Here is a 25,920-nt window from a genome sequence, read left to right as displayed (position 1 = left end):
TGTACGTAAACTTGTTGTTAGACACTCCATAAACCAAAGTAGGACCTTAAAAATCACAAAATATTTCCTCTTTGAACCAAGAGGAAAAAATCAGTTTTTAAAGGGATAGTTTACCCAAATCATAAAATTTTGTCATCATTTATACACCGTCATGGAGTTGAATGCCTGAATCTGTGGAACGTTGAAGAAGATATTTTGAGAAATATCTCAGTGGTTTTGTGTCCATACAATGGAAGTCAATGGTTACCAGTGTTCTTCAGTGGGAACCAGTGTCCCAGTGAGCCGTTACATACACCTTCCCAAACACCTCCAAAATCCAAGTTTTCTGTAGATGAATCCTGTAATATATACTTTGCTAATTCAATATGATTTTACTTGGTTTGTAATGTGTACACCCAACCATGTGGCTGTTTTGTGATGCTACAAAAAAGGCCTCTTGGTCCATTTTATACAAGCCTGAGATGATGGATGCACTGAAGAAATCTGGTCATGCCTTCTGCCTTCAGAAATTGCTCTATAAGATGCACTATTAGTCAGACACAGCTTTACACCTTGTGTGCGATGCTCCCTGTGGCCGTTCATACATTCTAATGTTTTCCCCTTAATGTGCTTTTGAGATCAATAAAAAAATTGCTTGGGTATTTAACCTTTGATCATAAACAGACCGGCATAGATTTCTACGGTTTTGAGTACGGACACAAAGGTAATCAGTGATATGCCTTGTTTGGTAAGAGGAAATATTTGTGAAGGCACGTGTGACATTATCAGAATTTTCTTTGGGATATTTTTTATTTAATGGGCTTGGTGTTGGGGAGACGTGTCTTTTATTAAAGCTGCAATCTTTTGCTTCTCTATGTGACAAGAAATTGCATGTTACGATTTTATCTTTACGTGGGATGAATGATGCCTAACTGCCATTTTCTGTAAAATCGTACCCAACATCAGTCATTGTTAAAAGCTTACTGGTCAGTTGTTGCTCAACTTTGCTAAAAGTTATGGATATTTGGTATTTGCAAATATTTATAGGTATTTGCTGTGTGTTAATGTTTTTCTGTACATTGTTGCTAGATAATTTCTAGTGTGTTAAAATTATATCAATCTGGTTGCTAAGGTATTCTTAGTATTTTTTAGTGCTAGGAACCCGATGTGTGTCCTGTAATACTGAATGAATTTGGTAGACGTTAGCCCACACCAGGCAGCTGAATTCACACGCATCAAGCAGTCGAACCCCTACAGCCACCGTTGACCCTCGCTTTTCACACCTGTAATTCCCATAACCAGAGGCTCCAGAGCCGTGACGAGCGAAACTGTGAAACGTCCCATGTTCCCTTCACCATCATCACCCTCATTAGCCGAGAATGTGAGCCGGAGGAGGAGTTCTCCACTGGCAAACGCCACTCCGGCTTGTGCATTTGGAAGGCTCATTGCCCAGGCTTCAAGCAGTCTTTGATAGCTCGGCAGAAAGGGCCTTTTGAAAGTAATGCAAGTCAAGGGCTTCTGCTAAAGTAGCATGACTCACCTCTCGTTTGCCAGATGAAAAGATGGTCGGCGAGATTGTTTTCTCGCACATTTCTTTTATCCACCTTCCTTTCTATGATGCTCGTTTTAGCGCTCGCATTTCTAATTCATTCCATCTGAATGTCTTTTATAATGGCTACATCAACTAATAGTGCTTTTTGAGTGTGGTTGAAAAGCAGGGGCACGATTCCTGTTCTTTGATCCATTTTCATCAGCAGTTTAAATGATGTTCTGATACATTCAATAGAAAATTCATCACATGTATTGCCATTTCTGGTTTAATGTAAGCAGCCTCACTAATCTCATTTAATGGCCATTATGACTTAAAATCATGAGCGACCGTATCTAATTATTTAATGTCTTTATGACTCACAGGTTCTGCATAAGAAAACAAACGGTGTGCAGTCCAAACTGGAGTTTCTCCAGCGGATTGCTGGCAAAAAACAAAAAGGCATTAGTGCTTATAACATTTGCAGACACATCAAGATGATTCGAGAGGGTAGTTCTGCAAAGCGAGCCAGTGCCAACATTTTCTTTTTTAGTTAGACTTTTTCTAAACCTCACATTCCATAAATCAAAGATATTATAATAAAATAATCATCTTTTAAAGAAGAGAATTCTTTCAGAGACAATTTTCATATTTATTATACATTTATCTGATGTTTAGTTGTGTTTGCAAACAGGGATGATCTAAAATTGTCACCCCTGTTACCATGATTCTACAGTAACTGAAAATGTATTATTTGTAGAAATATAATTTTCTTTTCAAGAAGCACTTTGTATCTTCACAACCTTGAGCACCTCACTAAACCGTGGCAAATTAAACTGTAAAACTGCCAGTTCGGTTAGCATCAACTCCGTTACCTCTCTGAAGACATAATTATATCCCAACCATTTGAAATGGAAAAGGCACCTGTTTTATGGAACGTCCCAGAAGGCAGTGAGAAAGAAAAAGTGTGGGGTTGAAGGAGACAGCGGGAGGAAATAGCTTGGGAGAGAGAGGCTGAGTGAAGAGTGCATCTTCTCCAGAGCTCCGGGGTGGAACAGATGTGTCCTTGTCCCTCCTCCAGGCCAGTCCGACCCAGCCTAGCACAGCCACTGACAGAGCAAACAGGCTGGAAAAATGGGTAAAAGTGGAAACTAAATATTGGCGTTATGTCCTCAGCAATAGAGAGGCCATGAAATTGATTTGATTCTGCCAAGCTGTTCCTGGGGGATAACACTGCCCCCACCACCCTGCGTCCCCTTTCGCCCATGTTAAAGCTCCACATCCCTCCCCTTTTGAAACGAAGAGCCGGTGTCATGTACGATTCGATCCCCCTCTATAATACTTTCCACCTCCGATGTAAAGTGATTCTCTTAGCCAAAATAAATTGTAATAGTACTTTCAATACATTTTAAAGCGTATGAAATTGCATTGTTATGACACATTTTGTCTCGATCATATACAAACAATGTTCGTTTTTTTAAATGAATAAAATGCAATAACATAATATGTTATTGAACAGGGATTACGATCAGTAACCTCATGGAGTGCAAGGGGATTCAACTTGTACAACACTGGCATGCTCTATGAATTAACTCCATGATGTTTATACTGTTCCTGAATGGATAATTTCTCTGCAGAACTTTTACTTTTCTATCACACACTGCATAAAATACAGAAGTCAAACAAATGATTGCGGGGTGGAGGGGGATCCACTCAGAAAAAGTGCAGTTCACCGGCACCACAATTAACGGGACTATTGACAAGACACAGCAGGATACGTGTTTACCATTGTCTGAGAGATGCTCTGCTCGTGTCGAGAGTCAGTCCTGTTCAGAAGAGCTAGCAGATAAGTGGGTCTAAAACTAATATTTACCTTGGGTGAAATGCAGTCTCGCAGGAACATAAAAAACAGTTGCCAAGTTGAAATTCTATCAGTTTGGTGTTTGTTTGTTTTTATAGACATTATTCACGAAACACATGCTAAACGAATATCTCCATTTTTTTTCCAATGTCTTACAGCAACAGTTTTATTGCAGTTCTTTAATACATTTTTGGTAACAGTTAACTTAAAGCCTTTATGTATAATGCATTTTAAAGGGTTATTTAAGAGTATGATCAGTGTTAGGTGTAACTAGTAATTAGTTTCTGTAATTTAATTACTTTTTTCCTTGAAATAATAAAGTAATGGATTACTCTTATTTTTTCAGTAATTTAATTACAGTAACTTGTGATGTAATGGAACTTAATACTGTGTTATATATTCAATAGTGGAAGAGACATCAAAATTATAAGTCTAACTTTAAAATGTGCTTTTATGTATACTTCTTACATTTGTATACTTTGGTCATTTAATGATAATAATTGATTTGGTTATTTATTTTATTTTTAAATTAATTAAATAAGCGATTTCATGTCAATCCTTGAATCAATTCAAATCAAGGTTGATGTAGAAAATAGAAAGTAATTAGTAATTCAGTATTTAAATACTTTTTGGAGAGAATAATTTGTAAATTAATTCAATTTAATGATACAAGTAATTAAGAACTTTTTCAGAGTAACGTACACAACACTGGGTATGATGCATGTTTATAGTGTGTTTCTAATACATTAAATGTTTTTGTAAAGAATTATAACCAAATTAAAAATGCAAAGTGTAACAATGAATTGCTAAGTGTTATAATGTTAAATTACAATTATTCATAAGACATTGCAATGCATTATAAGGTGCATAAGAAGGCATAATTAATACATTAAAACTACTATTATATTGCAATTATACATATATGCTTTAAGTTAAGTAAAACTGCTTCAATGTGCTTTTACGTGCAAGAACTGTACCCTTGTTTACATATTGTGTCACCTTCAACGTAGAAAAAATGTAATGGGGCATGATGTTGTGATCAGTAGGGACAAAAGTTTTAAAAAGAAACTTTCAGTAAAATTAAATAGAAAAGCGATGTGTAATACTAATTGAAATGTTTTGTTCTTGAAAATTAAGATGTAGTTATTTATTATACATCTAATGTTTGAACCATGCATTTATTTTAATGCTGTGATTGTCCTTGTGTCTCTTTCATGTACATGCAAATTCTGTGAATATATTAGCAAAATGAACTGTGTCAAGCTCAGTAGTTTCAATAAAGAATCGGCGATTGACAATGCTAAATCTCACACGTGCAATACACCCGTGTTGTTCTGAAATATTCAACACTAGCTGCTATATAGATCGTACGTTCATTTATCTGGATGTTAAGCAGTCAGTCCTATTGTTCAACTCCACAGCTAATCTTGTCCTAAATACTTCTTTTTGATTAGGCATTAGCAGCACATGAAAGGTTATTAAGGCCACTAATATGAGGGTTTGGAGGGTGTCTGTGCTGAAGAATAGGAGGGAACCAATAAGAGACAGGGCTAATTATCATCCATCCTTTTTCGTGAACCCGACCATCTGCCAGCGTCACCCAGTTATTGTCTATTGGCTTTCAATCATGAACGGACTGCTGCAGCCAAAGATGTGTGTTTTAATTAGAGAGCTGCTCTATAATTATATTTATATTATAATAATGACTTTGATGAAGCGTTTGAGTGGATGTCCTTCATTGTTCACTAAAATGATAATATTTAATTATGATGTTTGAACACTGCAGATTTGAGCGAGCCGAGTGGTTCTCTGTCTCTTTGACACACACGCGCGGGCACGACGACACGGACACGCTCGCATCCTCGCCTTCTTTTTCAGACGCACACGGATACCTAGGACACGTGTTTTAGCATGCGCGATAGGTAGCTTCTAGCTCTGTCGAACATGTATGACTTTCTTTCTTCTGAAGAACACGAAGGAAGATATTTACATCATTAACCAAACAACACTGACCCACATTGACTTCCAATTGTGTGGACACAAAAGCACTGAGACATTTCTCAAAATATCATCTTTTGTGTTCCGCAGAAGAAGAAAAACCATAAACATGTTTCAAACAACATGAAGGTGTCTAAATGATGACATAAATTTTATTTGGGGATAAAGTGTCCATTTCAGAATGAATTTTGCTGGTAAATGTTTATGCACGCATCGCTTGTTGCTTCCCGATACCTGTTTCTATCCCAGTGTAAGTGAATTAAAGGGCACTTGAACGCGAGCAATTAATCCCTGGTGCCGAATCTCGTAATACCGCCATAAAGAGTCCCTAAACCAGGGAGAGGATGGAGACCCTTTCATCCAAGCCTGCTCACAAATCATGGCCATGGTGCAACACCCTGGTCCCGGCGTGTCTGTAGCATCAGTCCACAATGCCTAGAGACCAAATTATTCTCCTGATTGATTGGGTTTCAAGGCATAAACCGCCACGGTTGGTGGTGGAGGATGATTCGCTCGCTCGGCTTTAGGACTCTCTGTCTCACTTCTTCATTCCCACCCAAACATAAGTGCCGGCACGGAGATAAATGACTTAAGTGTACTACAAAGAGTAGGGAGCGTGGGGCTGAATTCCATATCACTTTTATGTTGGTGATGCCGGTCATGGTTGGTTTTAACCCTATAGTGTTCCGCTGGATAATCTTACCGGCTCTTTGTGGGTATCTCTGTTTTCATGGGAGTCGAGCTGCGGTTTCCTTCTTGCCTCTGGTCTCGTGACGCTGTTCAGATCGTGTTATATCCGCGAATTTGTGATTTTGTTATGAGTCTGACTTGGGATACTGAAGAGAATTTAAAGACATTTAACTTGCGTTTTATAGCAGTTAGTGCAAGTGCTTTGCAAAAAATGTATTTTATTTGAATTGTATTTGATCTTGAACAGCTTACAAATGATGTAACCTGTGTTGAGGATCAATAACTGTTTTTGAAACAAGGTTCTCTCTATCTGGACATATCTTCACTGAAAAAACAAACATTTCAAATGAATGGTAACATAACATTGAGGTTTTTATTTGTATTTTGTCATTTACATTTATTCGTTTGGCAGACGCTTTATTACAAAGGAACTCGCAAGACAAAAAGCATATAACGTTTTGTCAACACTTCATTTTTGAGAAGACAGTAGAGAGAGACAGAAACGGTGGGAGGAGAGAGGGCAGCAGTATCGGGAAAGAACCATGAGGCAGGACTTGACTCACCAAAGGATTTCGAAATGTATCACTTTTGGCAATTATCTTTTCAACAGCCATTTGTTAATTTGGAAAAACTTAACCTGAGCCAACTAAAGAAATTTGATGCGAAAAATAGATGCAAAAAATGTAAATTGGAGACTCAAGAGGACAGATTTTTTTGTGTTATTTAAATATTTTTGACTGACGACATTAAATACTTTAGTGAGCATTGACTTGTAAGCTTTATATATATAAAGTAGTTTTGATAGGCTCATTTCTGTAAATGTGTTTTAACATTATTAGGAAAATGAACCTGAGTTTTATTCTAGTAAGTGTTATTTATTTTATTTTATTTATTGAGGACGCATTAACTTTTGTATTGATTACTAGAGTAAGTTAAATTGCGTTCAGAAATATATATAAATAAGTTTTTTTAAAATGTACCTACATTTGTGTAAAGCATCATACTGTATAGTCAAGCATCATAAAAATACGATTTAGACTTTTCATATGCCACTGAAGTCATTTTTTAATCATCCGGACATGAGTAGACATATTTAGTTTACAATCCCTCTTTGATATAATGCCAACAACTGAAGTGATTTTATGTCTTCAGTCTACAGGAGGGCAAAAGAGCTCTTATTTCTTCTCAGGTTAATGTGAGTCTGTTGAATAACTGCAGTGCTTTATTTCCACTCTTAATGCCTTACTGAAGCGTTTACTTCGCTTATATTTCACACGATAACAGAAATCTAATTAGTTTATCATAGTAACTTGGCCACATAAGCTTAGCAGCATATCCGAAAGGTTGATCCTCTGTCGGGCCCTCCCGCTGTGTGCTCGGAACAGATAAGCTAAGGAGCAGCGTGGTCACCCATGCAGAAATACCCAGAGTGCATTAGGGCTACCGCAGCCTCCTCTGCGCTCCACAGACGCCCACGGCATGTGCTGCATTACCGCAACCTGCAGCAAGTCACACTTTATGTGTCAGAAAATGTTTAAGAGGTAGCTTGATCCTGCTTTTTTTCTAATTTATCCTCTCCTCTCATTTTTCCCTCTCCTTTTTTACCCTCTCATTCCACTTTTTCCACTCCCCTCTTTCCGTGACACATCACATCTCTCCTTTCCCCTGTTGATTTGTCTCCCTCACCTCTGTTCTCCTCTTCCACCCCATCCCCCCGCACAGGTTTCCCGGCAACAGCGTACGGTCCGGTAGCGGCGGCGGCAGCTGTGGCAGCGGCGCGTGGCTCAGGTAGGGGGGCCCGTGGAAGAGGCGGCTACGCAGCATACCCTCAGAGCACAGGGCCAGGTAAACGCTCTGGCCGTAGATCTGTGTGCTGCTGCTCTCTCCACGCTGCTCTTAACTCTAGCCGCCTCTGTCCTCTCTCACACACACACAAAAATACACATTCTGTAGTTAAAGGGAAAGGGTAGGACTCGAGGCCTGCTCCCCTCCTTTCCCGTTGTAGATGTGATTTATGGTGCTGGCAGAAGTTGCCCCCTAGCTGATGGTCCGAGACCAGATTCCTTTTTTTTCTTAATTTAGTTAATGTCAGAATTATAGTCGGTAACAGATCAGGGCGCAGGGTGCAGCTTCTGCTCAACCGTTCCTACTTCACTGTGGATGCAGTGTTTTTTACGCTAACCCCCCTCCTCACCCCACACAACACCGTTCCACACGCACTTATACGGTTGAGCCTTTTCATTTCTCATGGTTTGTCGACTTCTCACATTTAATCGTCGGCGCTCCGGTTCCTTAATGCCTTCCCTTGTCATTCGGACAAACTTTGTTCGCCTTTGACTAGAAAACACATACTCTGCACATTAAACAGTTCCCAGTTGTTCGCTCGTTCCGCCGCGGCTATCGATCTGGAGGCTGGATAGCTTAATCTATCAATTTGACTTTGTCTGTAAGACACAAGGATACTTAAATAAATAAACAGCAGGGAGGAACAGCCCTCGGCCTTCTCACTGACGTCTGGCCTTTAGCGCGATGGGAAATGATGGTCTTGCCTAATTGGCCATCAAAAAGTGGGTCCGGAGCATGATGTGATCGGTTTACAACCACACACATTTACACGCCAATAAACAGATCGTGATGTATAGATACAGAAACATATATAGTGGAGTATATGTTCGGTTGCTTTCATCAAAGGATGAAAATGTGTTCCTGTAGCTCGGTTGGTAGAGCATTATGTTAGGAGCGCAAAGTTTGTGGGATTGATTCCCAGGAACTTATAAAGTTTATAGCTTGATTGCAATATAAATTAATGTCAAGAATCTGACAAATGCATAGAATGTTAAATACAGGCTAGGTTTAATTCAGTAGCAAGACATATTATGGGCAGTAAAGGAACAGTTCACCGAAAATTTGTATTCTGTCTTCAATTACTCAACCTCAAGTTGTTCCAAATCTGAATAAATGTATGAACAGAGAGAAAGATATTTGGAAGGATGATTGTAAAAAACAGTTCTTGGCCACCTTAGTGGGAAGAAAATCTTTATAAATGTCTTTGTTTTGTTGAATGCAAAGAAGATATTTTGAAGAATGTAGGAAAGCAAACAGTTATGGAGCACCTTTGACTACCATTGTCATTTTTTCTACTATGGTAGTCAATGGTGTGCCAAGAACTGTTTGGTTTTAAAGCAATCTTCCAAATATCTTTCTCTGTGTTCATTAAACAGATTTGGTAAATGTACAATTTGTTAATGTAAAATTAACTTTATACTGTATATATATTAACACTTTATATATATTAACTCTATTTTTTTTAAAAATTTACAGCTGAAGTTATATTACGTAGCGATATATTTTATATTATTATAGATATAAAATGTATTATATATTATCTCTGTTTATCATAAATTTCTTTCAACTGAAGATGTTTTTAGCCAACCCCAATTTTATTAGGTTATTCATAACTTTATTTTGCCATTTATTCCATTTACTGCATTTATAGTCAGTGTTAGTCAAACGTAAATTTGCACCCCCATAGACAAACATGCCACACATATTGCACACACACCCAAGCACATGTTGGGTTTCTGTGTTTTATACAAACTTTAGTTGTTATTTTTATATTGGACAAACTGTGTATTCTATCCCCTGAACCTAACCATCACAGAAAACTTTCTGCATTTGTACATTCTCAAATAAACATCATTAAGTTTGATTGAACCTTTTTTCGCCACAAGGACCAAAAAATGTCCTCACTAGTACTGGCATGACTTTGTGGGGATATTTGCTAGCAGAAACTATATCTTATTTTTACAGTTAAAAATAAGCATCATTCAGGATTCTCTCTCAGACACACAGTTGTCTCCATTGACACTGCACTCCAGCAGACAGCTATCCACCCCACTGTAATTGGCAGACAGGCGTAAAAGTGGCTCGGCGCACGGTTTGAAGGAACGCAGTCGACAGAGCGTGAGCCAATCAGTCATGCCTCTCCACCCAATCAGACATGTTTGATTCTGATTAGCACTCAGCTAAAGAAACCAACTTAGCCTGAAAAAAAACAGCTCTCTGCATCTCATTCCTGTTTAATGTGTGTGAATTATGGCAAGCTTGTTTGATGCCGAGTTTAAAACAAGAGTTACACGAGACATCTCCGTTTGTGTTGGCGTAGCTTTTGGTCAGCTTGCCACATTATAAATTTGAAATGATAAATCCAACGGACACAATTTACAGATTGTATAGTTGGGTACATTGTGTTTTAGGAAGGGACATCATTTGGACCGTTGGACCAGGTTTATAAGTACGGAATTGAGCAGCCCGCCGTAGTTATTTTATCACCTTCTCGCCCCCCACGGCTGGTGTTTTAAGCTGATGGCGCAATTGCACTCTTTTGTGACTGATGGAGTCACTTCATGGCTGCGTTGTGACAGAAGTGAGAAAGCCATCGAGACAGAGCACTGACATTTAACTATGACCTTTTCCCAGAACCTCATCATCTATTACCCAACTGATCTCCATCGCACAGCACAATTTATACACCCCTGCTGCGCATACATTTGCTGCTAGGCGGAGGATGAGATGTGTTTGCGTGCCGACTGTCAGTCAGTTAACTCCTGCGCAAACCTGCCGGCAAGGGTACGATGAAAGTCAGAAGCTCCGGTGTGACAGATGAGCTGTCGTGCTCCGGGGCCCGGAGTGCCTCGTGTTACTCGAGCGGCGTCGTGACGTCGCGGGGCGGCCTTGCGGATCGTCTTCGCCGCAGTTTATAATCTCCGTCAATCACCTGAGGGCTGTTACTCTTTCTCCACCTGCTTTTGATCTGGTATTATAATGTGGTTATGCAAAGCCTGACGCTTCGCAGATCTGACTCATCCAGAGCGGCTCCTTTTTATGGTTATTTATTGGCGATAAGGTCATAAAGTAAATGACACACACACTTTAGCTAGGATAAACGGTGTGTGTAATGTGAATGGTCTTCGGGGTTGCCGCAGACGACGCCATCGTAGGTGTGGCCTTTCTGTGTCATTCTGGCCTTTATGACATTTATCTCCAGTACCTGCTGTATCTCACCCTTGGCTTGTTCTTCCTCTCTCGGCCATTTCTTTTGATCGCTCAAGCTTAAAATCTTGAGTTTCAGATTTTTGATGTCATATTTTCTTATATTTGATCATGTAGTATAACCCACTGTGCTTTACTTTTTATTCCTCCCACCACGAGTAGCCTATAGTTTCTTGTTCGGCTTTCATTTATGTAATTCTGTCTCTGTTTCTACTTTGTTCTTCCTCCCCCTGGTCCCATATGTATCTGTTGACTGCGGCAGTTTATTTAAAAAATGATGTGGGTAGAAACTGTAGATCTAAGGTGGTCGTAGCTGTTAGTTTGTTATGAGGAAGAAGCGCATCATGGTACATACAGTATCATAGGGAAGGTTAATATTAACCGCAGAGACATATTACTGTATCTTGAATTCGGATTCTGAGGGAAAAAATAAGCATTTGTATTTTTTCCATTAAGTGTGTTTTATTTATTTTAGTGTACTTTTTCCTCATTCACCTCTTTCTTTATACCCATTGAGCTTGAACATACGGTTGTTAGAGGAAGTGCTGAAGCTGTATTTAAATTATAGAGATGCAGCCTGTCTCAAAATGAACCGAGGAAAATGTCATAAAGGCGTTAACAATTTCTCCGAGCTTTTTGGCAAATGAGAGGGAGATGACTCGCACTAGGTGCAGCAGGTACCTGACACTGAACATCACGCAAAAGCACGCCCTGAAACTGTACACCTAACAGCCTCAGCACCTCCGCTCGCCCTTGGACAAGGGGCAGCCCGATTCCCTGGGGCTTGTCTCTCTTCTTTTATTGCCGCCCCTTTATCTGTCCACCCTGTTCTCTCTTCTTCTACGATGAGGTTGAAATACACGTGTGTGTGTGGATTGCGTGTGAGTTAGAGAAGCGGACGGCAGAGAAAACCTGTGTCACTCTCCATTAGCTGTCGTATCCTGACGGACAGCCACTGGACTGCAGCTGTGTCTGCCTCATTCGCTGCGGTCTCGGCAGGCCGCAGGTGCAATCTAGGCCAGGCCGTCTCTACGGTGCCAGCCGCGCATGCTGCAAATATGAAACGCACTTCATACTTGTCTGTCATGGCCTTGATGAAGACAGATGTGTGTTTTCAGCATCCTGCGGCCGCCCGTCTGCTTCACCTATGCGCGAGGGTGCGAGCGCGACTCCGATCTGTTAGGAAACGAAAGCTCTGGCTCAAACAATCAGGGTTTTTTTTACTCGACGTGCACGTAATTTCCGAAGCATAGTGATGAAACATCTATAGACGACTTATGAGATGCGGCTCTTGCTAGGAGCGACGTGTTGTAATGATAATATCTCTTATGTATGACTAGAAAATTCTTTGAATTGAGAATGATGCTTTCTGGAGGCAAAAAAGGGGATGGTAATTCTTTAAAGATGACAAAGGTGGAAATTAGGTTGGTAATTGTAGATATTTCAAAGCTCGGAGGCGCATTTGAAAAGTTTATTGACACCTTCGTAGAGGATCCGGCGGAGGGGGAAGAGTGCTGCCTATTGGAATCAAGTGGAGAGAGATGCTAGAGATCGAGAGGTCGAGAGATAAAACATAATGTGTCTGAGTATGGAATTGCAGGGTCAGTGCTTTTTATAGTCGCGTTTTTGTTCGAGTGTTCGGATTCCCTTCTTCCATTCTCTGGGCTACTGACATTTCTGCCTGGAGTGGGTGATTGTGTGTAACGCTGTTTCCCAGGCAGGCCGTGGTCCTTGAGCTTTTTTATAAAAAGAGTTTGAAAGTCACATTGCGAAATGTCAGCTTTTCCGCCGTTCCCCCAATGAAAAGATTTTGTAAATGGCAGTATTTCGCTAACATCAGCAGGCTAATTGTGGTAATAGTCTGCTGACAGGTCAGGTGCGAGGCGTTCTGAGTCTGATCCACACAGTGAATGAGGACGATTTTTTTCTCACCCAGTTCAGTAGCAGACCGACTGTGCACAATGTTAAACTGCAATGCAAACACATTTTCGTGTTCTCTACACATTTCTGCCAGGCAACAGATTTTCGTGTCGGTGTCTCAGTGAAACACAGAGCTCATCTCAAGAACCTCCTGGAATAATTTGATTCAAATCTCAGTTAAGGTTGTTTGAAATTAAGAGTAAGATTGAGCTTGACTTTGACGTAATGCTCTCAAGGCTGAAGCAGAAAGTGAACCCAACCTATTTCAAGAGTCATTTTTGTTTCTTTCTATTGTTTTTTTGTTTGTTTTTTAGTGCTATCAAATCAAAATAATGTGTTTATATAATGTAGCGTATACACATATATATATATATATATATTAGGGCTGTCAAACAATTAATCGCTTCCAGAATATTCACATAGTATATGTCTGTGTACTGTGCATATTACCTGAGTGTTTATAAACACAAACATACATGCATACAGTGAGGGAAATAATTATTGGATCCCCTACTTATTTTGTAAACTTGCCTGCTATAACAAAGAAATGAAGGGTCTATCATTTTTATGGCAGATTTATTTGAACTGATAGAGACAATATATATAAAAAATGATATAAAGGTTTTAAATTGATTTGCATTTCAGTCAGTGAAATAAGTATTTGACCCCCGAGCAAAACATAACTTTGTACTTGGTGGAGAAACCCTTGTTGAAAACATTTCTGATAGTTGGTCACCAGGTTTGCATATGTGTCAGGATACATTTTAGTCCACTCCTCTGTCAAACTTTAAGGTTTCTTGGCTGTCGCTCAGTAAAATGGAGTTTTAGTGTCCTTCACAGATTTTCTGACAAGGACATTTAGTATGCTTCTCCTTAAGCCACTCTTTGGTTGTCTTGGCAATATGTTTTGGGTCTTTATTATGTTAAAGGAACATCCACGACCCATCTTCAGTGATCTAGTAAAGGGGAGGAGGTTCTCGTCCAAGATTGAAGGACCTTTGCAGGTGCTTCAGGATTTCAATCTATTGTGGAATAGCGTGTTACCAATGGTTTGCTTGCTAACTGTGGTCCCAACTGTCTTTAAATCATTAACAAGCTTCTTCTGTGTAGTTCTGGGCTGATCTTTAACCTTTCTCATGATCATCTTTACCCCATTAGGGAAATCTTGCAGGGAGCTCCAGACCAAGGGCATTTAATAGTTATTTTGTATGTGTTCTATTTCCAAATAATCGGAAACAGTTGTTTCCTTCTCACCAAGCTTCTGTCTGTAGCCTATTCTAGGTTTGTGCAGGTCTATGCCATTTAAATTATCAATAATTCTCCCCAAAAAAAAACATATATGCATTTATGTTCATGTTTTTGTATTTATAAATACAAAATGAATATGCACAATACACGGACACATTTTATGTAAACACAAACGTTTATTCTGGATGCGATTAATCGTGATTAATCATTAGACAGCCCTAAACACAAATACTCTATTTATATTGCTGCAGGCAGATTTATTTATTCATGTAAATATACAAACACACGAAGGTATGAAATATAAACACAAACAATTATTTTGGAATCGATCATGAATCCCCATTTTTGTTTATTAATGTTTGGTTAGATCGTGCTGGTGTATTTTTCTTGTAAAAGAAAAATGATGATGTGATACTTCTCAGTATCCCTTTAACCTGTACCTATATACAGTAAAACATTAGCACTTATTTCTTTTTATTAGCAAAAAAACATGTTAGCAAATGAGGATGCTTCTTGAGGGCGTTTTTAGTACATTGTCACTGTCCATTTCCATAAACAATCAAATATTTTGTAGAGGAAATCTCTGTTTGATAAGTAAAGAAAAAAAACACAATTTTCATATTGAATTTTGTGTCGAAAGGCTTTGTTTCCCAGATTATATACACTGTATGTACTTTTATTTTAAGACCATTTTAATCTTGCTGTTGTTTGTGTATGGAGCGCTGCAGCCGGGAGTAACACAACCAGAAAAACCAAAAACATCTATCACTGTTTGTCTGACAGCGTGACAAATTGCCACTCTCTGTTCACTAAACAGCTGATAAAAGGCCCTCTTACTTACGTATTCATGTATTTATCTATTTCTTGATGGTGTGCTGACAGACATTATGTGTAATAACATAAAACCGTAGGAAGGGGTGTCTAAAAAGCAACCAGTGCTTTCATCTAAGCAACATCTCTGAAGCACCCAGATGGGCTTTGTAATAATGCAGTCGACAACTTTCCAGTGTGCATTCATTCTGAGCTCACCGCATCACACACACGGCGCTCCACGCATGCTGGGGGGTCTGGGCTCGGTGCAGATGTTGCCCAGACAAAGGCACATCTGGATGACCTACTCCCAGCTGTTCAGACACGACCTCAGAGTGTGTTCGAGGCCCTCTGAGCGGCGCACGGAGGCGTAATGATGAATAGACAAGGCGCTGTCGTACGCCCACCGCGAACGACTGCTTCACATTTCTACAAAGCTATTCATCAAGTCGGTGGAAGTGAGTTTGCGCATCTATCACCTGTCAACGATGCACGCGCATGCCCCCCTCCTCAAACCTGCCATTATAGAGTAATTAGATTTCCCTTTGAGTGAAGGAGAGAGGCCCGCGGTACCCATCACAGAGAGTCCGGGATTTGTTTTTGCGGAGAAAAAAAGCTTCGTTTAAGCGTTCGCTTGACTTTAGGGTTGTACTTTGCGAAATAATTCGTATGAAAATATGTGCGTATTAATGGAAAAACACACACAAACAAGGTTTTTTGCGGAATTCTATTCTCCAGCTGATTGGCAGCGTGGAACACAGTTGTGAAGGAGCCATTATTGTGGCAACTTTTTATGTTTAATTTTTTTTTATTTAGCTTCACGTTTTCTGTCCGCGCTTCCACTTGGTCAAAGTGAATCATTTGCATGCGCTCCGAGAGCGAATAAGCCGGCGAAGGTAATCAAGCAGCCCCATTCCGCCAGATGGCTTTCTCTATAGACAGTAAATGGGCACTTTTTAACTGCGCTTTATTTGGCGTCTCTGCTTCAGATAGCGCCGTCATTTACGTGATCTACCTGGATAATAAACATAATTTCTGCAGCCTGTTATTAGGCAAGACCTTTCCTGCCACCGCAATAAAACGAACAGCGTTTCATGTCTAATTTGCGATGTCAATGCAAACAAAGAATCCAGGTGTGTTTGTTGCACACACGGCAATGTCGTGTTTTGCATCCCTCGGCTCCCGCTCGGCGGAATATTTATGCAGATTGCGGTAAGACCGGGGCATTGTCGTGTATAGCAGGCCGGGGAGCGGTAGACAAAGGGACGTCTCCGCGATCCCCTCCGCCCCCACTTTGCGCGCGCTTGTAAAAGGTCTTCATTTGTTTGTTGTTAAAGATCTAATTAGGAGGAACGAGGAGAAACGGGACGGAATGGCAGCTCATCTAATTAAGAGGCGCGTCCAGGGTTCCCTTTGAACCTCAAGGACGCCCATCTATTAGACAGGCCCATCAAAAATGGATTCAGCCTAAGTGCATTTTTTGCTTGCTTCCTTTAAATGATTAAAGATGTGTGCGCTGGAGTGGGCTTTCCTCTCCTCTCAGACAGCCGGAGCACTTGAAGATGCCGAACGTACCTCAGGCATTTCCTTCAGTTTTGCACAGTTAGTGGGAAACTGCTCGAACGTCGGGATGCATCTGTGATTTATTTGCGTTTGGTAATGTAGGTACTGGCAGGAGAGGGTTTCCGTGCCTGTTTCAGTTTACTCATCGCAGGCATCTGGGTTTTGGTGCCAGACTGTTTTGAAGGCCCCTAAACCTGGGTGTACATTGGCCAATTTGTGTTTGTAACATGCATTGAGCTTGTCAGGTTGTAGATATGACTGTTGTGGTCACTGGGAAAGCAAACACGAGTTTTGGGCAGACAGATAATTAATAAGCGATTCGAGGAGGTCAAAGCAGGGAGATCAGTGATTCACAATCTGGCTTTTTCCTTTATTTATATTGCTTTATTACTCCCTCATCCCTGTTTAAATATAGGCTCCCGTAGACCTCATTTGTTTCACTGTGTATATCTGAAATCCTCTGAAACTAATTAAGGAAAAAGAGGAGGAAGAAGAATCGAATGTAGTGCCTCGGCGTGGCTGCTCTAATGAGACATAGTCTCTGGGCTGAGGGTTTATCTGATATAAAACATTAGCAGTGGGTCTGTATTGACTAATTGTTAACTGTTAGCAGTTAGGCTGGAGTATGTGAGCTCTTTCCATCCTCTTACATCTTGCCTTGCGGTCATATTTTTACCTCTATAACAACGGCAGGGACACCAGATTAATGACACACCATCAGTTCTGGAAACAGGACTGTTTTCAGATGATCTTCTCAAACACAAGGTTATTTCGTCTAACTGTGTGTTCTTGCAAAAAAGCCAAGTTTGGTCTTGAAGTTGTGCATAGGTATAGTAATTATATTTGGGTAGTTGACAAATAGACTGTACATGTGTCCTATGACAGCAAAAAAGGTGAATAATGTATTATTCATATACAGACTTAATTGTTAGTTTTTCCTATATTTTAGCTGTACAGTATATTACACGCAATTTGACATTTCTACTTTAACGATTTACTTTTCCTTGTTTAATTCTCGATTTGATTCTCAGTGTCCCTAAAGGATTTGGATACTTTCTTGCAAGTTGTGAATGTCCTTTCTTAAATTAAACATTGTTGAAATGACTTCATCAACTGGTCCCAAAATAGGAATTCCAAACGTGTCCAAAAACTTGTTTCATTTTGATCTGTTTCAGTTGTTTTGTTACTTAATCTTATATTATATTTAAATTATATTTATCAAACCATATATTTTTTGCATAATGCTTTGCTTAAAATTTGTGGTGTGGTACTTTAAACATAAAACAGGACACGCAATGACATTAATATATAACATTCTAATACTTTCTAGTGGCATTTTATGTATTAGTTAAGAATGTATTTAGTAATAGCATGTACAGACATGTTCTCATGCACAAAACATCTTTTTAGATTATTTCTACGTTTTGTAAATTCATTCACAGCCGCACACTGTTGAAGAGGGGAAACAGCAAAATGTATTTTTATATTTAGATATGAAGCATTGCCTCATAACATTACTATGCAAAATCCTATTAACCCAAATGACGGAGTCCAACCCTCCTCCTTCCTCCTCCTCCCCTGTACTGTATCTCCCAGGCTTCCCCGATTACGGTTTCTATTCTTCACCAAGCGACCAACGGGCACCCCCCTTCTCCTTTGCGGACTATGGCTCCCTGGGCCCCCAGGCGGCTCAGCTGCTGCAAAGCGAGCATGCCACATCGGCCTGCAACTCCCCTCTCCAGCACCTGGCCAGCCCGGATCAGTATAAGAGCCCAGGTGTGTACCCGCCTCTCCTTCATTCAATGATTGATTTGATTCATGCGGTTGACTCATCACCCTGCCATTCATTTAAACAAAAGACAGTGAGAAGGAAAGAGACCCGTGCATCCCCGCGGTTTGCTTGATGTGCGCTGCATGTTCGTGACTTTGATGAAAGCATTCTCATCGTGCCTCCTGATTCGATAGAGCCACTGTCCATGAGTGTGTATACATATGCGGTCGCTGATATGTACTGTATGTACTTGGCAAGCTGGATTTAACTGCAGTCACAATCCATGTAGAATTAACAAGGAGATATGCCATTACGTGTGTATATCTCATAGTACAGTCTGTTCACAAGCGTTTCTGAATTACACGCCCATCGGCTCCATTACGCTCACCTGTCAGCATGCTGGTATATAATAGATGATATCCAAGCATCCTTTTTCATATACATAAGTATAAAATCACAAGCTTTTTGCTGGAAGTCAATTGTGTCTCTTAGTTTGCCCTGTTGAGCACCCAATCGTATATTTGGACTTATATCACATATTTTTGACTTCTTTTTTCTGTTTTGTATACTTTTCAATGTCCCCAAAAAGTATTCGGACACCTTTGGAATTGGTCTTTGCATTAGATATTGAATAGAATATGTGCAATGAAATACATTTCGAGTTTGTAGCTTAAAGGGACCGTTCACCCCCCAAAAAAATTCTGTCATCATTTACTCACCCTCGAGCTGTCCCAAATCTATGTACATTTCTTTTTTCAGATGAACACAGAGAAAGATATTTGGTAGAATGCATTTAACCAAACAGTTCTTGGCCACCATTGACTACCACTGGAGAAAAAATGACAAATGTACTCAAAAGTGGCCATGAACTGTTTGCTTTCAACATTCTTCAAAATATCTTCTTTAATATGCAATTTTAAAGCAATTTTCTTACTATGTTAGTCAATGGTGGCCTAGAACTGTCTGGTTACAAGCATTCTTTCGATTATCTTTCTTTATGTTCATCAGAGAAACGAAATTTATACAGATTTGAAACAACATGAGGGTGAGTAAATACACAAATAATTATTACTTGTTAAGAGTGAAATGGAGTGAAGTTTGTAGTATGGATGGTGAAATTCTTGTTCTGACAACACATTTATTTCAAAACGTAGCACCTCACTGAACTTGATTTAAATAACAACAAGGTTCGCTTTATATTCAGTGGTCTATCGTTTAAAGAACACAGTCTTTATGATTTATGATATCTTGGCAATTAACAAGAAAAAAGTGCCATCAAGGGTTATGATAATAACTAATAAATTGTCCTGCAGACATGGAGGCATAGTTTAATCGGGGCAGATGCAAAATTCAGGGTGTATCTTCTTCATGTCCCAATTAGGAAACATTGACAGTATCGGAGAAAACCGATTCTAATCTTCCCTTCTTTTCCTCAAGCTTTGTGAGGGATACACTTAACCCTTTTACTGCAACACTTCACCTTTCCATCTAGGAGAGGTCCTTAAATGATTGCACCTTCTTAAATGCACTCATGGTACATAATAGAGGTTTTTGAAATAAATCCATAATAGTTGGTAATGCGTATTAATGAGTTTCACAGCACAGTCAAGCCACGAAAACAGTTTCAGTGCCTGTTAATGAGCACATCTATTGATGGATTCTGCAGAGACTGTGAGTTTTATGGAAAGACAGTCGTAACCGGTACTGTCATTGTCATTGTCATTTAATCTTTTAGAAAGAATTTTATTGGTGACAAAGGATTTTGAGAGTGAATGCTTTAATCCGGATCATTTGCGTACAAATTTTGTGTGATGACACTATTTCAAGATAAGGACAACCTGTGATAAGCCTGATACTAAAGACATTGTTGGACACACTGCTAGATTTAAAGCCTTTTTACTCTTGTACTTGTTGAAATTCTAACACAATGAGCACCGTCCCCACATTTTATTTTTTGCTTAGTGAAACTGGTGTAGTTTTGCGTTTATCTCATTCATTTGCTTTCCGTGTTTGACTCTAACGTTTTATAGGGACAGTTCACCAAAAAGTGGAAAATTCAATCATGAATTACCCTCAAGTTGTTCCAAACCTGTTTAAATGTCTTTGTTTGGTTGAACACAAAGAAAGATATTTGGAAGAATGTTGGCAACTGAGATTTCTGGGGCACCATTGACTATCATAGTAGAATTAATATTGTTTCATTTTTATTTTGAAGAATTTAGGAAAGCAAACAGTTCTGGGGAACCTTTGACTACCAATGTCATTGTTTCTACTATGGTAGTCAATGGTGCCCCAGAAACCTCAATTGCTCACATTTTTCCAAATACCTTTCTTTGTGTTTAACAGAACAAAGAAATGTATACAGGTTTGGAAAAACTTGAGGCCAAGTAATTCATGACAGAATTTTAATTTTTGGGTGAACTATCCCTTTAAGTTTAACTTAAAGAAATTTGCTCAAAGTTTGGTCTGGTATGGTCATGGTTTTGTCGATATATTTACATTATGTTAAGTCATTTAGCAGACGCTTTTATCCAAAGGGACTTACAGAGAGTTCAGGGAGCAATAAAGCGATATGTTATTATGTCAAAAAGCATTTTTAATGTATAAAGATTTGTTGATGAGTACATTTTTTAAGACCTGATGAATTTTGATCACTAAATGTCATCAACATTATCAAAAACAAACTTTTACTGTAAACTGTGTTAAAACGTAACACTGGCACGGTCATTTTGGCGACTTTTTGCTTATTATGTGACATATTTTGCATTCAAAAGCATCCTCCACTCATAGGCGGTACGTTAGCGACAGCCATTCTCCGTTCTGCTCAGATCTACCGCTCTTTCCCATCATCCCTAGAAGTCGCTGTCTCTATTTTGATGCACTGACATTTAGAAGTGAGAGCTCTGACTTGTGAAGCACTCACCTCTTCTTTTGTCTGTCTACACATTTGTGTGAAAAACAGATTAATCGTGCGAGTATTCCTCCTTCGGTTTACCCACAGTGGCATATTGCCCTCTTTCTAATATATGTTCTCTCACATGAGCCTTTTGGGCTAATATTCTATTCACACAGATACCTTTTAGCCTTCTGGAGGCTGCTTGGATGATAGACTCCCCCCTTGAATGGGTGCTAAGCTGAAGGCCTCGGTGTGTGAAGGAACTTGATTTAATATTCGCTTATTAATGGAAGTGTCATAAAGGGCCGTGCGTAGGAGAAAAATGAGCGCGGCGCGGCAAGGGGCCTTAAAGTTTCCAAGAGCTTTCATTTCAGTTAATTCGCGCATTTGTTTTTATTTTCGATAATTCGCCTCTCCACTGCAATGAAATGAAGGGGTCATCTGTTTATGACAACAGCCATGGCTCAAGCGCTCTGATATAATTAAGCTAATTGTAATATCCCCCCAAAGCCCCCCTCGCTCACTTTGCTCATTTTCTCTGTTTTTTTTTAGTGCTCACATTCATAATGCGAAGTTCGCTTTCTAGTCTTCAGTTTCTGAAAACCCGCGCTCACAACTCTGTTCCTTTAGCGCGTCATACCCAAGACACCCTCAGCAATTTTCTGGTTTCCGGGCAGCTGCTAGGCCTGATAGTCCCCTGACGCTAACTGCCAGATAATCACTGCCGTATATTTAAAAAAAAATGCAGGAGAGGGATAGAGAGAGAGACCACTTTCTCAATGACAGGTGTTGATTAGATAGGGAGTCTTGTGGCAAAATCCCCCATGCAATTTTCAGAGAGGGACTGTGGAGAGCTGGCAGTCAAATTTGAAGTAGGATAGACGTGGAGCACTTGATATGAGATTGGGGGAAAGGGAGCCTATGCGAGCGGAGAGGGTCGAGGTTATGGTAATGATGGTAACCTGCGAGGAAATGATTCATTCTCGCTCTTAAACTCTTAAACATCTCAGGCGCCCTCAGAGAAAAATCCTCTCGGACCTTCCATGGAAAACATCTCCATACCGCAGCGGTCCATCTTTTATGTGCTTGCTTAACCACCTGCTTGAGCTCCTGCTTGAACACGCATGCCATGTGAATAATGATGAATAGATGCAACCGACACACATAAGTGTTCCGTCATTTGCATGAATGACAAAAGATGAGACAGAGGCGCAAGGCTTGATGCTAAGCTCCTATTAGCATCCATTTTCCAATGTGTGCATATGTCTTTTACACAATAAAAGATTATAAATGCCCAAAATAAAATATATATACTGGATTCATTACGTTGCCATCCTCATAAGTCTCTTTATGGCTTTCTTTATATCTTTCAAAGTTAGACAATTAAAGTGGTAGACACCCCAAAATTGACGATTCTGTCATCATTTACTTACCCTCGGTTAACACCGTTCTTATAAATATCTTCTTTTGTGTTCCGTGGTGGAAAGAAAGTCAAGGTTGCAAATGACAAGAGGGTGAGTGAATAATGACATCGTTTTCATTTCTAGATGAAATATCACTTTAATAGTCTATTGAAAATCTTTGGCTGTGGTCACTTTCTTTTAAAACACCAGCCTGGACAGCTTTTGCTGTCAAATTAACATCATTTTCATTTTACATAAAGAAACTTCAAGTGTTGTAAAATCCATGAGGGTGAGTAAATTATGACAGAATGTGTATAGAAAAGATACTATAGACTTAAGACATATACACACATCCTCCTCATAGACATTGCTTTGAGTATGTACCGTGCATGCTTGTGCTCACTTTGTTAGTGGTGCTGCACACCAGCAGTCCCGTCTAGCACCCCTGCTCACATTACTCTTGGCACGGTCGCTTCTCCGGCAGGCACCAACCCACCCCGGCCTGGAGCCTTCCCTGGAGCCAGCAGCCCCGGGCCAGTGGCTGACCTGTATGGCCCGACCAGCCAGGACTCCGGTGTGGGCAACTACATTAGCGCTGCTAGTCCCCAGCCTGGCTCCGGCTTCGGACACAGCATTGCTGTAAGTATCCAATGTGTTAACCTCCATTCTGTCCCACCTCTTGCATCCTGCTCATGTTAGCTCTCTGAGTGTCCTGTAGCTGCTATTGTAGTTTTAGAGTTTTCCTCTGCAGTAGATTTGATTGAGCTGTTGTATAATAATCGTAATTCAGGTTACGTTACGGAGGTGAGTTTGCCCTGGTTAAACTAGATTGCGTGGGGTTAGATAATGAGAGGTTTTTACCCAGATAGCATAGGTATGTCTGTAAGATCTGGAAAAGATATGCTGCGTAAAAACATCAGCTAAACGTCTTCGAAAGAGCAGTTTTACATAGATTCTAAATCACGAACATCTTAAAGACATCTTCTAGATGTCTATGTGACATCTGACAGCAGACGTCTGAGAGATGTCTCGCAGATGAGCAAACAATGATAAAATATATCTTATAGATCATCTAATAGACCTCTGCCAGATGTATGTGCGCTTTCAGTGTACAACTAAAATATGAAATTTACACAAAAGTGGAACGACTATTTTGGGAATTCCCTCAGGACTCAAGCACCCTGAATTGGCTAATGAAAGCTGAAATGTGACGCTGAACAACAAAACCAGTTTTATGGGTCAATTTTTCGATATTGAGATTTTTATATAATCGGAATGCTGAATAAATAGGCTTTCTATGGATGTATGAGTTGTTCGAATATGACAATATCTGGCTGAGAAACAACCGTTTAAATATCTGGAATCTGAGAGTGCAAAAAAATCTAAATATTGAGAAAATTTCCTATGAAGTTGTTAATCATGGGAACTGTGGCAGGCAATCCGCTCACAAAAATAGCGTTTTTATATATTTAAGGTAGGAAATTTACAAAATATCTTCATGGAACATGATCTTTACTTCATATCTTAATGATTTTTGCCATAAAAGAAAAATCGATCATTTTGACCCATACAATTCACTTTTACTAAAAATGTTCCCGTACTATTTAAGACTGGTTTTGTGTTCCAGGGTCACAAATGCTCCCAAAATGAATGCATTTCTAATACAACTAAAAAGACTAAAAGCATTTGATTTGTAATCTGAAAGACAGCCTATAGATAATGATATATAAGTGGGGGAGTGATAAATAAATATCTGGAATGGAGTACTGTAGGTTGAAATGGGTACAGCGTTATGATAGATGTGCATGTTTTACCGATACTAATTATTAGAGAACAAGGCTGTAAAAACAGCGAAAGGCACAAAAATGTGAAATGCCGGTCTCATTAGCGCAAAGCAGGTGCCCTGGCAAATAGCTGAAGGTAGATAGCGTCGGGTTTAGCATTGCTAACATTTCTACATTCCCACCAGCATTTCTGTCTCTTTCTGTCAACTTCAGAATAACAAACTGTGAACTTGTACCGGCTGTCAGCAACAGTGTGATGTGTCAGGGTGCTTTTGTTCATGTGCCAGACGGCAGGACAGAAATCTCACAATTAGTTCTTCTCTCATATTCAAGCCGGTATTTTGTTTCTCGCGCACAATGGCTTTTTTATTTGTCCCGCGGATGATGGGCATACCAGCAGAAGTCTTTGAAAGGTCCTCCACACAAAGTGCATATGTAAATCAATAAGACAATAATAAAGTCTTGTGAGAAGCCCCTGTCATAAGAAAATGTTGTATTGCCCTTTGAAGCCATAGGCACTCATTATTTTTCCGCCCGTTCGTTTTTAACCTTTAACGGCGTGGAGAGATAGAGCGGCAGAGGCCGGCACGCAGGGGGGTTGATGAGGGATGCCGGCTAAATCACAGGCCGCCAAGAGAATAACCAGCTCTGGCCGTTTTTCCCCACTGCCGTTTGGAAGCATCAAGGTCTGCCGTAAAGATGAATAAGAGCCTACGGCCGTAAGGATGCTGTTTATTGCGCCTCTGATTCATTTAGCTTTGAATTCCCCTCAAATCTCTTGTTTGTGAGGGAAACCAGAGTTTTTTTTCTATCGTGCCCTTAAGTATGGCGTGCAAAACAGGCCGGGCACTCATTACATCTAAACTGGATTTTTCTGAAAAACAGTGTCACTTTGCGCTTGACTTTCAGAGTTTTTCTAACCTAAATAGAGTCGAATTTAGGTTGGCCCCAAACCCTCAGAACATCTTAACTGCTGATTGACAATGTTCTAGAGGGGGTAGATGTTTTTTCTGGCCTGGCATGAACTATTACTTCAGTTAACCCCTGTTGCCTCCTAACAAACTGATAAAAATGATACGTGTCCTCATCGTCCGTGTTCCCTACCTGACAGTGGTCAAGTTCACAGTTTTGCATAATGAGACTCGTCTGTGATTTCTGACGGATTTTTTTCTTGGCTTTAGGATTTTAAAGCATGAATTATGATTTCTGATGGATTTAATAATGTTGTTATTGTTGGCATGAATGTAAAAGATCCTGTGCAAATAAATATGTAAATCGTTTTTTAACTTATATACACTTACTTTTATCAATACACTTAATGATTCAAAAGTTTGCTGTTTGGATTGTAGATATTTCTTAAAAAAAATATTTCAATATTTTACCAATTATTTATATAGTAATAATAAGAATACTTATT

General features: G+C 39.7%; 1 protein-coding gene across 13 annotated transcripts in view; it reads left to right on the top strand.

The window, feature by feature from the left end:
* msi2b (musashi RNA-binding protein 2b) overlaps nt 1-25,920 on the top strand; it is a 224,939-nt gene that overhangs the window by 191,563 nt on the left and 7,456 nt on the right. For 4 of the 13 annotated variants that reach the window (XM_056756447.1, XM_056756444.1, XM_056756445.1 and 1 more), the window contains exons 11-13: nt 7,779-7,901; nt 18,246-18,425; nt 23,204-23,358. In XM_056756447.1, coding sequence (XP_056612425.1) covers nt 7,779-7,901; nt 18,246-18,425; nt 23,204-23,358 — 458 coding nt within the window. The remainder of the gene's footprint in view (nt 1-7,778; nt 7,902-18,245; nt 18,426-23,203; nt 23,359-25,920) is intronic. The other 9 variants (XM_056756448.1, XM_056756449.1, XM_056756455.1 and 6 more) reach the window with 6 other exon arrangements.

Source organism: Triplophysa dalaica, chromosome 9, assembly GCF_015846415.1.
Source record: "Triplophysa dalaica isolate WHDGS20190420 chromosome 9, ASM1584641v1, whole genome shotgun sequence".
NCBI lineage: Eukaryota > Metazoa > Chordata > Actinopteri > Cypriniformes > Nemacheilidae > Triplophysa > Triplophysa dalaica.
Note: the sequence above shows the minus strand (reverse complement) of the source record. Positions and strands in the feature narration are given on the sequence as shown.